The following is a 16234-nucleotide window of genomic DNA, read 5'->3' as shown; positions in this document are numbered from 1 at the left end:
ACCTGAGAGACTCTACATGTTCAGTGGGACAAACAAACTTATTGATTCTACTGGGGGTGGGGAAAACAAGGTAAGATCACTTTTTGTCCTTATTTTACACGCTCGTCTTGTATGTTATACTTTACTCGTGCAGTTTAGTCACGCCTGGAGGAATAAGGAGTCGAAAACAGAGAAGAGCTTTGGTGAGTGATCTTTGTTGGGAGCTTTGAGTGCATACATGACTTTTCTTTGTATATTGGACATTAACAACTTTCATTCTTCAGTCTGGAATTAGATTTAAAGGGAGGAATATTCCTCTATGGAAATCATACATTAAATATGTGTGTTGTGCTAATGAACTTGAATAACCCTCTCTAATTACTGTCCTGTCATGTCCCCATCAGAGCTGCTGGATTAATGGGGGACCTGAGGCAGAAAATTGGGGTCGTGTCACAGACAATATGTCCGAGTTCACGAACTCCATCTGAGGACAACTTAAAGGCCCTGAATGGCGGGAAAGAAGAGAAAATGCAGATGAAGAGGGAAATTTCCCTCTGCAACGGGATCTGCCTGATCGTGGGCAACATGATTGGCTCTGGGATTTTTGTCTCACCGAAGGGCGTCCTCATGTACAGCGGCTCTTACGGGGTGTCGCTGCTGATTTGGGCTCTTGGAGGGATCTTCTCTGTGTTCGGGGCTTTGTGCTACGCAGAGCTCGGCACCACCATCACCAAGTCCGGAGCCAGCTACGTCTACATCCTGGAGTCGTTTGGTGGCTTCGTGGCTTTCATTCGTCTGTGGACATCCATCCTGCTCATCGAACCGGCCAGCCAGGCTGTGATTTCACTGACCTTCGCCAACTACCTGGTGAAGGCTTTCTACCCCACCTGCCAGCCGCCGTACGATAGTGTCCGCCTCATCGCCGCAGCCTGCCTCTGTAAGAAACACTCCTGAGTCTGAGTGAGTGTGAGATGTTGGGCATCACCCTAAAAAAACAGATGACAAAATAATTGTCTTTAATATCTTGAAATTGAAACAATAATTAAGCTATTTGTTGTAATTACAAGATTTTCATCAAATCATTTCCCATCTTTGACACAACTTCTTAATTTCATTTACATCCAGTGTCTTTATTGAAAGTGGTGGAGCCCATCATTGCTGCCCAGGATTTCACTTGCTTCACAAAAAGAAATGATGCATGAGATGCATGTCATTTCACCTTCGTATATTAGCCCCCCTTATCGCTGTCCTAACTCCTAAACATTAAAGCTTTATCAACCTATGAAAACCCAACATTTCCCACTCATGCCAGTTCAAAATAATTGTGTTCAACTTGTGTATCAACAAATACAATAGTGCTCATATTTGTGAAGCTTTCACAGGAAATTCAATGTATTTGTTAATTTTGGTTTTCTTTATAACTCAGAAATTTCAGCAGATTAAAAGTGCCATTGTGCTACTTGACAGATATCAGTAAAATCATGGGATAATGTTGCATTATGTCCCAGTCACATTCACACATTGTGCATTCGTACCAAACTGGTGAACGGCAGGCTGGACTGGCATCAACTGAAGTTACACTGCCAGTCCTGTAAAAAAAATACCACTGTGGTTTACAGCCTGGCTTTGTGCTGTGAAGACTGATAGTGAGCAAAAGTGAGAAATTAGTTTCTGTTTCTTTAACCACGTACTAAATGTGGCCCGCGTGACACAAAGGAAATTGCAGCCTGAGAAAGTCACACGTAGCTTTTCAAATTCAACTCATAACATGTGGTGTGTTTTCCAAACTGACCAACGTGGTTTACCGCTCTGTCCAGAAGGTTTTCTCATTGTCAAAAAGGAAAGCAGAAGCTGCACTGGAAGCTGTGTTAGGTTGGTTGTACAATTATAATCCTCTGGTTTTTTCCAGGTGTGCTCATCTTCATTAACTGTGCTTATGTGAAGTGGGGGACTCTGGTCCAGGACATCTTCACGTATGCCAAACTCATGGCACTCTTCCTCATCATCATCGTAGGAATCCTGAAGATATCTACTGGTACGTGCAAATAAAAGTAAGAATGTGTCAAAGAAAACAGGAAAAAAAAACAAAAAAACATCAAATGCTGTAATCTCTGAATTATCTTTCTGTAGGAGAAACAAAGAGCTTTGAGAATGCCTTCGAGGGCTCCTCCACGGACCCTGGAGCCATAGCTTTGGCCCTCTACTCAGCTCTCTTCTCCTACTCTGGCTGGGATACACTCAACTTTGTCACAGAGGAGATTCAGAATCCAGAGAGGTAAACCAGACACACATACAAACAGAAACACTGGCTCAGAGACATGTACATGTACGAGAAATCTGCTCACAGTTCATTTTCCAACAGTGGTACTGATGAGTCAGAGTTGAATAGCTGACATGCCTCTGAGCGGGTTAAATGAGGAAATACAGGTGGTAAAAAATTAGTTACGGGAAATTGTACTGAAACATGAAATTCCATTGAGTCTCGAACTCATTAAATGACACGTTATTTCTAATTGTCCTCAATTTAATTCAGACATTTGTTCAAGCATTATTAAAAGCGGCTACAATAAAAACTTTTATGTCAGCAATTTACCAAAAAACTAGAGATGCGCAATATCGAATATTTTTCCACTGTTTTGGCCAGCTGCTGATGCTGGAATCAATATTTTCGCATGGCCTTTTTGTTCTTTACAAATTCATTATAATGATTGGTTAAATTTGTAGTGCTGCAGGAATACAGTGTTCACGCGTGAACGACACTGAGCAATCCTTGCAAACAGCAACTTTGCAACATTTCAGATAATTGGAAAAAACAATTATCCATTAATGCGGGTTTAAAATGTCTCCTTAGATTACTTTTACAAGTCGTGTTGTAGCACAGTTAAACACAATTATCTTGTTTTATGATTCTTAAACTTGTTGGTTTTTTTTGTTTCAAAGTAAATTTGACAAAAACTCTAAAAGTTGAAAAATAACATGAGCTGTGATGATATTGTAATTCTTTTGTCCTGTTGCTACTTCTAAAATCGATATGTGAACACAGTGAAAAGGGACGGTAGAGGTTGGGATTTCATGAGTAAAATGAATTTGTTGCCACCACAGAAATCCTTTATCACCTTTTCATCTTTTCAATGAGTCCGTAAAAGCTCTGTGTGGATGTTGTTGCAGGAATCTGCCACTGGCCATCGCCATTTCCATGCCCATAGTGTCCATCATCTACCTGCTGACCAACGTGGCGTACTATGTGGTTCTCGACATGCCCTCTCTGCTGGCCAGTGACGCTGTTGCTGTGGTAAGACACCAACGGTCACCTGAGAGAGATGATCCACTCTGCTGCTAAATATAGGTTCTGGTCTACTTGGAAAAGCTTTACCCAATAATTGTTGCCCTCTGAGATCAAAAGAAGACTCGAAAATTATAGCAAAAGTAGCTCAGGGAATATAATGTTCTGAGGCATTGACAGGTTCTTCTGTAAACATATCTGAGCCGACATCCTCATCGAGTGTAGAGTTTGTAATAAACACTGAAAATATGACCCCACAGACATTTGGAGATGCAGTCCTCGGGCCGTTCAAGTGGATCATCCCTGTTTCAGTGGCCATGTCCTGCTACGGAGGACTAAACGCTTCCGTCATCGCTGCCTCGCGGTAATAAGTGAACACGGAACAGGGGCTGACTTTGTTATCATATTGTGATGAAACTCAAAAAGTATTTTCCCACTAACCTTTCACTTTTTTCGATCATGCAGGCTGTTCTTTGTGGGAGCCAGAGAGGGCCACCTCCCCAACAGTCTCAGTCTGATCCACCTGGAGCGCTACACTCCCATACCTGCACTTCTGTTCAACGTGAGACACACAAATGAACAACAGATTTACCGCACACGTTCACATCCATACTGCTTCAAAGAACAACAAAAAATGTCTGTGTGATGTAAAATGACTTTTCATTGTGCTGTGGTCCTGCAGGGGTTAATGGGTCTGATCTTTCTGTGTGTGGAGGACGTCTTTCAGCTCATCAACTATTTCAGCTTCAGTTACTGGCTCTATGTGGGTCTCTCTGTGGCCGGCCTCATCTACCTGCGCTTCACTCAGCCAGACAGATACCGGCCTGTCAAGGTGCACTTTGTTTTCATTGTTCAGATTTATACTAAATATATTTACATTTATGTATGCAATGTGATCGTTTTTTGGTATATTTGAGATATTTTCATGGTTTCAAGTGACATTACATCTGCTACAACTACAGTAAGTAAATTTACCACCAGCAGATATGTTATGTTATGTTATTTACTGTACGTTTACAATTCAAGATTTAAAGGTTTCAGTTGTCTTTATAACGAAAAGATAAAATATCTTTATCCGATGACTCTCGAAAGGACATACAGGTGTTTCAGCGCCCTCTATAGGACCAACATCTCCTCATACCCAAACAACAGGATAGCTCATTTGCTTAAATGTGGCGACAGGCCTACTCAACCTTTCAATGTATGTGTTTAAACACTAAAACATACTAATCACATGTGTCTTTTCTGCTCTCCACAGCTGACCTTGTTCTTCCCCTTCATCTACTGTGTGTGCAGCCTGTTCTTAGTCATCGTCCCTCTGTACGGGGACACCATCAACTCCCTCATTGGAATTGGCATTTCACTGTCTGGGGTGCCAGTTTATTATATGGCCATTTACCTGCCTGAAGAGAGGAGGCCCAAATTCCTACACAAACTAAACGGTAAGGTTCAAACTCAAATGTCAATTTACAGATTGTAAAATGTGATTATCAGTTAAATATTGTTCTGTGTTTGTCCTTGTTCAAACACGTGAAGGGCGTCCCCTTCTCGAAGGATGTCTCCTTCACGACAATAAAAGGGCACTTCCTTACCGGATTTGTATCTTTATAACACAGTTTTACACCCAGATGGCCAAATATCTGCTCCACATGATTTTATATCACTTTTAAAGAACAGCATTAATCATCATGGATTATCAGTCAGCTGTAACTGACCTCTCCTCTCCCTCTGTCCCTCCCACACCTTCCCTCTGACCTCTTTTCCTCTCCCAGCCTTCGTCACCAGATACAGCCAGATGCTGCTCTACTGCTGCCTGACGGAGTTCGACACTGAGGCAGAAACAGAAGCCGGCAGTAAGACTCAGACGGACTCCGTCGTTCATTAGTCTGCTTTCTGACTCGAGGCCTCAGTTCTGGAAAAGAAGGCGCTGAGTGGATAGAGCAGCGAGGCTCAGGCTCACAACATTTGTGAGGATAACTCCTGCACGGTCATGATAAAAAAAAAAATTAAAAAAAAAAAGGCCTGACATCTCAAATGACTCACTGGGAAGGAGCAGCGAAGTTAATTGTTGCTTTCTTCTGTTAATGCAGTACACGTCTCTGCAGAGATAAAGGAATATCTTCTATGAGGATTTTAATAAAACTATTGAAAAAATATTTCAATTGTGATAGTTTTTAGTTAGTGTTTAATTGTGCAAATGTAAACCACCGTAAAACTACCAATAATCTATGATTGGTTCCTAAACAGCTTCCCTCTGATTAATGTTTCAGTAGGTTTGTAATTATGTTTCTGAAATACACCTTTGCATTACATTGAGTGTGTTCAGCGGTCCTGTGTATGAAGACTTTTATCAAACTCTATAACGACACTCAACCCGCAGACACTCACTGGATTATCTGTCTGATCTGAGCGGTGAGCTCCGATCTTCCGTCTGCAGACACTGAGTCATGCCGTGTTTGTTTCCAAGCTGTTATTTTAGAGCAGATTATCGGAAGCCAAACACTTCCTGCAACCTGGTGGGAAACTCACTCACTCTCCTTTAGCAGGCTGCAGCCTTCGCCTTTCATCAGTCAAATCACTTCAACTCCCGTCGACAGGAAAAGGAGAGCGAGTGAGTGCAGAAGTCACCTGCTGCTCTTCTTACCTTTACATCAATCTTTGGATTGACAGCATTTGAATAATACAAACAATTCCCCCTCATTTTAGTTGATAAAACTCTGGATCAAAGCACTTTATCATCTTAATGCTTTCAAAATAAATTGTATTTTTATTTTATTACTTTTTAAAGGTGTTTGAGTGCTACTGAACTCGCTGGACTGCTGTGCTACTTTTTGACCAATGTGTGATTTGTTTCTCCTTTTAAAAACGTGTATATTTTCCATATCCAATTATCTCAAGCAGGAAGGAATTTTAACTTTCCTTCTTTTCAAACTTTTATACATTTGGACATTGAGTTTGTCTTGAGCAGAGTAAGTTATGGGCAGACTTTGTTTCTCTATTATTTTGTATTTTGAATAAAGTTCAAATATTTTTCGCAACATGTTTGTCTATTACTTGAGATTGTGTTCTTTGTGTACTGCGTGGCCCGTGTCATCATAGTCGTTAAAACGTACAGTTTCTCATTTTTATTATGCCTGTGAGAGTGTATTCAGAAAACTCAGAAAAGTCACACTTACATTCACTTTGCATGTGGACTGCTTGAAGCCTGCAGGTCGTCATTGTTTATTCTTGGAGACGTTTGACCAGGTGATGTGACGGGATGGGGCGAGGCGATATGACAGATAGAAAGCTAGAGAGAGAGATAGATGCAAGAGTTCATCTGCTTTTGTTCTTTGAGATGTACATACCTTGGACCTGGTAGGAGATGAGATGAGATAGAGCAGTGGTGCGAGAGATGGATGGGGGAAGTCAAGCAGTTACAGTGGGTATGGAAAGTATTCAGACCCCTTTAAATTTTTCACTCTTTGTTTCATTGCAGCCATTTGCTAAAATCAAAAAAGTTCATTTTATTTCTCATTAATGTACACTCAGCACCCCATCTTGACAGAAAAAAACAGAAATGTAGAAATTTGTGCAAATTTATTAAAAAAGAAAAACTGAAATATCACATGGTCAAAAGTATTCAGACCCTTTGCTGTGACACTCATATTTAACTCACATGCTGTCCATTTCTTCTGATCCTCCTTGAGATGGTTCTACTCCTTCATTGGAGTCCAGCTGTGTTTAATTAAACTGATTGGACTGGATTAGGAAAGGCACACACCTGTCTATATAAGACCTTACAGCTCACAGTGCATGTCAGAGCAAATGAGAATCATGAGGTCGAAGGAACTGTCCAAGGAGCTCAGAGACAGAATTGTGGCAAGGCACAGATCTGGCCAAGGTTACAAAATAATTTCTGCAGCACTCAAGGTTCCTAAGAGCACAGTGGCCTCCATAATCCTTAAATGGAAGAAGTTTGGGACGACCAGAACTCTTCCTAGACCTGGCCGTCCAGCCAAACTGAGCAATCGTGGGAGAAGAGCCTTGGTGAGAGAGGTAAAGAAGAACCCAAAGATCACTGTGGCTGAGCTCCAGAGATGCAGTAGGGAGATGGGAGAAAGTTCCACAAAGTCAACTATCACTGCAGCCCTCCACCAGTCGGGGCTTTATGGCAGAGTGGCCCGACGGAAGCCTCTCCTCAGTGCAAGACATATGAAAGCCCGCATAGAGTTTGCCAAAAAACACATGAAGGACTCCCAGACTATGAGAAATAAGATTCTCTGGTCTGATGAGACCAAGATTGAACTTTTTGGCGTTAATTCTAAGCGGTATGTGTGGAGAAAACCAGGCACTGCTCATCACCTGCCCAATACAATCCCAACAGTGAAACATGGTGGTGGCAGCATCATGCTATGGGGGTGTTTTTCAGCTGCAGGGACAGGACGACTGGTTGCAATTGAAGGAAAGATGAATGCGGCCAAGTACAGAGATATCCGGGAAGAAAACCTCTTCCAGAGTGCTCTGGACCTCAGACTGGGCCGAAGGTTCACCTTCCAACAAGACAATGACCCTAAGCACACAGCTAAAATAACAAAGGAGTGGCTTCGGAACAACTCTGTGACCATTCTTGACTGGCCCAGCCAGAGCCCTGACCTAAACCCAATGGAGCATCTCTGGAGAGACCTGAAAATGGCTGTCCACCAACGTTCACCATCCAACCTGACGGAACTGGAGAGGATCTGCAAGGAAGAATGGCAGAGGATCCCCAAATCCAGGTGTGAAAAGCTTGTTGCATCATTCCCAAGAAGACTCATGGCTGTACTAGCTCAAAAGGGTGCTTCTACTCAATACTGAGCAAAGGGTCTGAATACTTATGACCATGTGATATTTCAGTTTTTCTTTTTTAATAAATTTGCACAAATTTCTACATTTCTGTTTTTTTTCTGTCAACATGGGGTGCTGAGTGTACATTAATGAGAAATAAAATGAACTTTTTTGATTTTAGCAAATGGCTGCAATGAAACAAAGAGTGAAAAATTTAAAGGGGTCTGAATACTTTCCGTACCCACTGTACAATGCTGTTTATATTCTGTTCTTCTTCTTTGTTTGTGTTCATCACTGACCAAGCTTCACCACATTCCTTGTTGTTTTTAGTGTATCGCTTTATTGTTAAAAACACACCAGCCAACATTTACACAACATTTAAATGTCATAAGAGAAAGTTGCTGTGCATTCAGAATTAAAGGATTTGATTTCATTGCATTTATGTCAAACAAACTCCTGGCTGCTTGTTTTCAGATTATTTAAAAGATAATGTTAGTTCAATTTAATCCTTTTGTAAAGAAATTATTTTAAAAAAATCAAATTATGAACAAATATGATCATGGACAACAGAATGAAGAAAAATACAACATTAAAATTTGATCTCCTGAAAGATCTTTTTATTATTCCTCATTTGAAGTGCCATTTGGAGCCAGGAGGATCTCCTCTCCTCTTAAGACAGGGTGCAGTTGGCAGTATCAAACCCAGGACAGATCCACTTGTTGCTGAACTGCTTGTAACCCTCAGCATCAATCAGGTGGCTTCCTGTACAGAGAGAAGCAATCAGACATGTGGTTTCATGGGAACAGCACAGGAAGACATTAAAAACACTCCACTTTTCATCACTATCTCAACGGAGAGATCATTTACCATCAATCAGGTTCTGCAGGCTGCAGTAGTTTGTGCTGTTGTCAGCGGGATCTTTGGAGAACTCAGACACTGCATCTCCCTGTTTGTTAAGAAACATCAGGAGGAGCTGATTTTTCACGAAGAACAACAGTTTGTCAACGAGTAATGTCAGAGAGTAAAACCGAATAACCTTCTGAACCCTGATTTTACCCTTTAACTCTCTGTGAAGTAGACAGAAAAGTAACATTTCTCCTCACTGCGTCGCGACATTACACACACGTCTTCTGTCTGCCGGTTCCAACATTTCCTCAAAGCTGAATGAGACTTATACTCCAAAAATTCATACTTACAGTCAATTTGCAAATGGTTGACTGCTCAAACAGAAACTGCAGGTCATTGACTTTCTTTGTTGCTGGAGACGTGTGCGTGGCTTTGATCAGGTAAGGAGCTGAGGACACAAGCTGACAACACATTTCACATTCACTTTAGTGAGTCTGGCAGGGACGTTGCATTCTGCACATTTCAAGATCAAGCGGCCACTTGACAGAAGCAGACAGGCGAGTTCTGGTAGAGCAAAACACAAAGGGCTTCCAAAACAGCAGTGAAGTCAAATCATAAAGAGTAAAGCATTTTATTTAAAAAAAAAAAATTAAAGAGCATAGGAAAGTTGGCAAAGATCCAGAGTCAGCGCCAGTTGCATCATCACCATCAAATTAAAAAAATTTCTCCTCGGGGATTAATAAAGTAACTACCTAACCTAACCTAACCTAACCACAAGTAGATGAGCAATTTCTGTGTGTGTTAGATAAAAATGAAGGCACGAGTTACTTTTTACAGTGAGGGTGTAAAATTTAGGAAAGAGATTATACTTAACGCTTGTTCACCTTATTGTTTAATATCTTGTTAATACTGAATTTATTGGCAGAAGCATAATTGGTTTCCGTTTAAACCTGCAGTGTGTCTCCCTCTTCTGTCAGAGATTATTTATTTAAAAAAAAAAAAAAAAAAAATAAAAACCTGTGAACAGGCACTTACATCTCTGCTGCAGCTTTACAGATACAAATTGTGGAAAAATGGAATAAAAGACGTGACAACTCCTGGGAAAAGATTAATTTCACTAACAGAGTTGATGCGTTCAGTCCTATAACCTTTTTAAAGTCTAGAAGAGCTGCACGCCTGCATTTTCTATCTCCACTCAAGTTAGCACACGGCTAAAATGGAAGCTAGTGGATCCGTCCCGCCGAAGTTACGCTCTGCTCATATACGCATGCCCAGTTTGAGGTCATCCGGAAGCGTGGGAATATCTCACCAGACATCTGAAGATTTAATCAGCATCGTGTGAACTCATTTGGCAACGGCTTGAACGTAAAGGATGTTAAATTATATGAAAAATGTAATGCACTTTATTTGAATCCCGTTAGCGTTTAAAGCACAGTAAGAATATTTGATAAATGTGATAGTTGAATGACCTCATACGAGCACTTCTCTCCTGCATACAGACAGCTTTGCCTGATCTGCCAGGCCTTGATCTGGCTCACCAGCTTTTCAGAGACATCGCTGCATGCGATGCCGAACAACCTGCGGAGCAGAACAGAGCAGGGAGTGTTTGCTTCAGCGAAGGCATCATGTTGTATTCAAAAAGGAAAATCTCATTATAAAATATCAGATATCCATATCAGGTGAGAACCTCTTAGATTTTGTTTATCATCAAATCTTTCTCATATCTTCCCTTCAGATATGACTGATGTGAGTCTTGTGACTCTCCCCATATTAAAGATAACAAGCAGGAGAAACTACGCTGCCCGGGAATCTGCATTTATAAGTACCTTGTCTAACATGCATTTGACCTCTTTTACACCGTGACTGTTTGGGTTTCATGCAAGCCAAACAACATCATAAAGCATGATCTGTGTACAGCAGGTCACATGCTGCTGCGTCTGCGCTACAGACATGGACGACAGCAGGGACACCAGCTGCTGCAGGATGTTCATAATAACGTACAAATCTTTACATTTTAAGAGAAAGTATACTGAAAGTGGAATTCAAAAAAAGATGATCTACACATCTCCAAATCCTCAATCAATAGGCTAAAATACTCAACGAAAAGAAAATCCATATTACCATTTGATTTTGCAATTTGCAGTGCGGTCTGCCAGAGAGATGGTGAGTGTGGCCCCAAGCATGAGAGATGACACTATGGTGAGGAATCTCAGGTCCATCCTGAAAGCAGGTGGTGGAGCCGTGTGTCCAGTGTGTGGACGTTTCCTGAACGTCTGCTCGATCCTCCCTCGAGGGCTTAAAAGACCAGCGCAGAGGTCATGTGAAGAACTGGAGAGGAGGGCAGTACAGCATCGATTAACACGGGCCGCAGTACGGCAGAGAAAGAGGAGGGAAAGTAGCAAATACAGAAAGTTATTTTTGGAGCAATTACACACTGATGTACTCGGCTTGTTGAGTTAAAGGAGCAGCCGGCTGTTTGAGTTTGTTTCATCCCTTTAACTTTAAAGTAACGCTGAACATTTTCAGGACAAATGAAAAGTACTCAGATTGATTTCATACCTTCTGCCGTCACTGTTCTCCTCTGAAGATAGTTTAAAATCAGCTTGCAGAAACGTGCAGCTTCGTTAGTTCCATAACCTGCAAGACAACCTGGACAGTTTGGATGTTTTGAGTGGTTTTTATTTCATCCTCACACACTACTTTAGGCCCATTTTCTTGGTTGCTTCTTTATGTTATGTGGTTTTAATGGACTTTTTTTTAAACAGTACATAAACTTATCCTGGACATGCCATGTTGACAACAGTGTATTTTTTTTTCAGTTGAATTCAAATCTGTTTTTAGAAAAAAAAAATGTATTCCTGGTTTTTAAGTGACAGTGTGTTACTTTTTTTTTAGGCTGCTGTTACAGTTACAAATATGTACAAATATATGTCTAAAATGTACAAAAGTATGCTTTGGGCCTACATTTGACCTCAGGAACATCGTGTCCAGTAACAGTCTGTTAACACAACGGGACTCCACTTCCCTTTGGTACCACTGTACCACACGGTACCAAGAATTTTGCTAACCGGTGTTGGTAAAAGTTACGTTTGGAATAGGTTGCCTGTTAATGTAACTACTTTAATTACTTCATCAAAGTAATGTTGCTAATTACATCTCACTTTTTCAGTGTTTTTTTAACACACATTTTAAACTGGACAATAAAGCTGAACAGAAAAATAAATAGTGTAAACCACATTATAGACCTCAACACTGATTCCTGTCAAACTTTAGAGTTGTTCGCTGTAACTTGAATTAGGATTCAAACGCTTTGATTTTAAAGCAAAACCACCAAAACAAATCACAACTGACTGCAGTGAAGGAAAAATGTTCCCACAACCTCAAACCAAGTCTACATTCATGTCGACTGCTGAGCGATGATAAAACCACTGCGATGGGTTCACGGTTGTTTCACACTGGCTCGTGAATGGCTCTTTTTATACTTCTTCAACTTATCAGAGAACATCAACCGCCTTGGACGTGGTTGCTTGGACCAGTGCACATCGATTAGCTTGGTAGACGAGAGGCGGTGCAAGTTCAAACGAGAACGGATTGAAAACACAGACAGAAGGTATTCCAGATGCAAAGCACCAGGATTTATATTGCATATGAGCTTTTTACAAAACATTTGGATGTAACTACTTTTGTAATCAACATTTTAGTAACTGCAATTTAATTGCATTGTTTTCTCAGTGACTGTAACTGATTAGTTACATGTATTTTGTAACTTAATTACATGTAACTAGTCCCTCCCCCAACGCTGGTGCTAAATTCTCCAATCGGTTGACCAGCGAATCAAAACCTTTGTCTGCTGTGAGGTGCAGGAAGGTTTTAGAGCTGTTTTGCTGAAAACTGCTGCTGAGAGTGAACCTAAGCAGAGTCTGAAAAATAATCCTCTCTGGTTTCATCATGAAACAGATTTGAGGGGCTTTAAATCCTCTCCAAGTTTGAGAATGACGCATTAAACCTGTATTTTTAAAGAAGCCTCCCCTGAGTCAGATGACAGATGATATACATTCAGTCAGTTAAACTATGAGAAAATCTCGTGCTCAATCGCGACCTTGAACTTTTCAGACCAGACATGTTCTGATTTACAGGTTTTTATTGTTTCTGGTTGATAACTGAGATCATTTCTGTTTACACGCAACATAAAGATGTTCACGTGTCCCAGTCTCCACAGTTTACATATGAACCCGATGACGGAGAATTATCTACGGGTTTGACAAAATGCTGCATTACGGAAACCAGGACGTGTGTTTGTCTGCTGCTGTGTTTATCTGCAGAGGTGATGTCAGAAGTGTGCAGTGAATGGACAAAAGGAGTACAGAGCACAGCCCTGAAGAACTGGGAGCACGAAGCGGCTCTCCAGGCATGAAAGGTAAAACTAAAATGTCTGTTGCATTACAGGACGTTTCCTTGTGCTTTTGTTCGGGGACACAAACTGCAAAAAAAAAAAAAAAGTCCTTAGATGCACAGTTAACAAAAAAAATGTTTCCAGGCGGATTACAGTTTACAGCATCACAATCGTAGGTAGGTCTTTGTGGGTCAGCTTGACTTTGTTAACTTGACTTTATCAGTTTACACCTGCTGCTTTAAACCAAAACCGCACCGGTGACGATCCACTGACAGCTGCAGTGTAGAAGCAACATGAGACCACCACACGGTCTCCTCCATTTCATTTACAATATCACATTTCACTCAATCCTAGTAGCACATTCTTTGAACTTGATCCTTACTTATTATTCTGTCTCCCGTGGGACAACAAAATAATTCAAACGCAGTTTGTTCCATTTATGTCTTAATGTTTGTTCTTGCGTCTAACAACAAGTCTAAGATTGGTTCGATTTGTAGTCAATCATCATCCTCTAATTAGCCTTGTTTAATAATGTTAAGATGAATCAATCGAGTTCTTTGATAATAAGAACCAGTCGAATCGTAATGTGACCCTCTCAAACACACTGAAGATGAACTGCTCTCACTGACTATTATCAATCAATGTTGTCGTTTTAATTACCTGTCCCCCGAGTCAACTGTAGTCAAGCAGTATTTGTCATGAAGAACATACCACTGAGAGTCCCAGGAATGATTCTAGGAAGTACATAAAAGTTTAGGAGTGATGTTCATGTTCATAACTGAAGAAAAAAAATGGTGCAAACTAAATAACTTGGTTGGTTTTTTTTAGGTCCTGACTGAGGAAAAGGTGTCGGAGCAGAATGAGGATGAGTAGTTTCACCATCAGTCTGTGTTGACATCTAAAGGCTGAACGTGGAACTGCAGAAGAAACATGTTGCGAAATCATGAATCAACTTCAAAAACAACAAAAATGTGCAACTTTTAAAAAAATTGTTAAAAAAATCTTTTAAAACTTGACATCTATTTTCCTTACATAAATCATTTAAACTTCAATTACAACTTTAAAAGTTAACTTTCTTTAAGCGTCACACAGTGCAGGTTGTCTTGATCGTCCTGTTTATCATCTGACACACTTTTCATTAAAATCCCCTTTGTTGTCCGACCGCTCCCTCAGTTTCGGCTGTAGACTTTGGTTCTCCCTGGTGAGCAGCTCCGATTCACTGTTGTGCACTTCCTGCTCTCGAATCTGACTATTTATACTGTTGTAGAATTGAATGACTGAAAGTGGCTTTTTAGTGGAAATTACAAAACAATATGTAATTTTCTGCTTTAACATAGACGTCAAGGTAAACTAAAGTCACTTGTGCTTAGTTATTTTGTCACTAATGACACCCTGCAGGCTGTCAGGTCTGTCAGATACAGATTTAGCACAACAACAAAGCTTTCTAGTGTTGTCCAAAGTTGGCTTAAAATGTCTCCGTAAAAAAACGCTTTTTATTTCCATTGCATGTTTTTCTATCATCCCGGTTTAACACCTGTGACCTGACTTCAACCTGTAATTCAAACAGCAGTAATTCAGTTTGATTAGGAAGCTGTTCTCTTTCACGCACTTTTACTGAACTTTACAGAAATAACATCATTGGCTAAAATAAGATGGTAAATTACTGTCAAACATAACTACTGGCACAAAAGTTAAATTTCTGTGTTTGTAATTGCTACATTTCAGCAATTTTTTTTTCTGAGATAGACGCAAAATAGTTAATTCTGTACATTTTAAAAGGGCAGAATTTTATTCATAAATATTACATGGAAAAATACAGTATAAACAAATTGCCTTCTGCCACACTTGTTTCATACCCCTCACTTCGGTATTTGTCATGAAGCTTTTATGTTTAAGGTGTAGAGATCTGAACTGTTTTTTTCAGGTGTTAAAGATACAGTTTTATTACAGCTCTTCATATTTCTGCACACATCTCTTTGATTACATTTTCTTTATCCAGTAACTTTGTACTTTTTCTAAAATAATTCTTTGCTCAATTTAATTTCCTCTATTAAAGACAATTTAACTTGCTCACTGCGGGTTTTAAAGAGAATAATCTTTAACAAAAGCATACGCCATAAGAGGTCAAACTAAATATATCTAAGACTGATGACAGATATTTAGTCCAGCTACTACACAATAAACAGAAATGTGTGAGGATTCAGATTTTGGTGATATTCTTTACAGCCAGAGAGAAGTTCCCATCTGATTGAAGCATCCGGATGATCTCATGGAGCTGAAAAACACATTATTTTAAACTGTTAAACTGTATTTGTTCACCTTCCGATAGAACCGGATATTAAATTGATTATGGATTTAGAACTGAGTTACCTTGTTTAAGACTGGACCAAGTGTCGTTTCATTGAGCTCATTAGACGACTGAACAGTTGTCTGAAGGATTGCCACAACTGCAGAACAAATAAAAAGAAACATAAGTAAAAAAAACATCAAAACCATGTTAGATTTCAAGGTGAATCAAAGTCTGCAAGTTTAAAATGTACTGACTGTTGACTCCTGGATCAGCTGATGGTGGGACCAAGGGAGTCGTATCCATGGCAAACATAGGTGTGGAGGGGACACCTGTTGAAAAAGGAAGGAGACACTGAGGAACATTAACACACTATAAATCTATAGTTTAACTTCTTGCTACAAACCTCAGCTCCATACATTTAATTGCCACACACACATATTAAACAGCATTTCCAGTTTCCAATGATCAGTGACATCCTACTCACCTGTCTGTGCAGCACATGAGGCCAAACATCCAAACAGGATCAGCAGCAGCATGTTGAAGCTTTATTCCCCCAAAAAACGAAATGAGTGAAATCTGTCGTGGGAAAGTGTTCCTTCTGCTCCCGTTAAGCTGTTGCCTACTTTTGTTTTGTACA

At 40.2% G+C, this 16234-nt stretch overlaps 2 protein-coding genes across 2 annotated transcripts; one reads left to right on the top strand and one right to left on the bottom strand.

The window, feature by feature from the left end:
- The first annotated feature begins 287 nt into the window (after nt 1-287).
- On the top strand, nt 288-6300 carry LOC138629080 (Y+L amino acid transporter 2). The gene is made up of 9 exons (XM_069712574.1): nt 288-916; nt 1889-2014; nt 2110-2254; nt 3148-3271; nt 3523-3626; nt 3728-3824; nt 3945-4094; nt 4521-4704; nt 5035-6300. The coding sequence occupies exons 1-9, from the start codon at nt 397-399 to the stop codon at nt 5145-5147; spliced, it is 1563 nt and encodes a 520-aa protein (XP_069568675.1). The 5' UTR covers nt 288-396; the 3' UTR covers nt 5148-6300.
- Nucleotides 6301-8368: 2068 nt separating this feature from the next.
- LOC138629031 (uncharacterized) lies at nt 8369-14144 on the bottom strand. The gene is made up of 7 exons (XM_069712498.1): nt 13968-14144; nt 11474-11563; nt 11036-11242; nt 10384-10492; nt 9265-9375; nt 8936-9014; nt 8369-8830 (listed from the first exon to the last, which is right to left on the bottom strand). Exons 3-7 carry the CDS (start codon nt 11131-11133, stop codon nt 8739-8741), a joined length of 489 nt encoding a protein of 162 aa, XP_069568599.1. The 5' UTR covers nt 11134-11242; nt 11474-11563; nt 13968-14144; the 3' UTR covers nt 8369-8738.
- Nucleotides 14145-16234: the final 2090 nt, after the last annotated feature.

The sequence above is a fragment of the Brachyistius frenatus genome, unplaced genomic scaffold (assembly GCF_029030835.1).
Source record: "Brachyistius frenatus isolate BFR_SWC_R1_liver_20210118 unplaced genomic scaffold, ASM2903083v1 Contig_110, whole genome shotgun sequence".
Taxonomy (NCBI): domain Eukaryota; kingdom Metazoa; phylum Chordata; class Actinopteri; family Embiotocidae; genus Brachyistius; species Brachyistius frenatus.
Note: the sequence above shows the minus strand (reverse complement) of the source record. Positions and strands in the feature narration are given on the sequence as shown.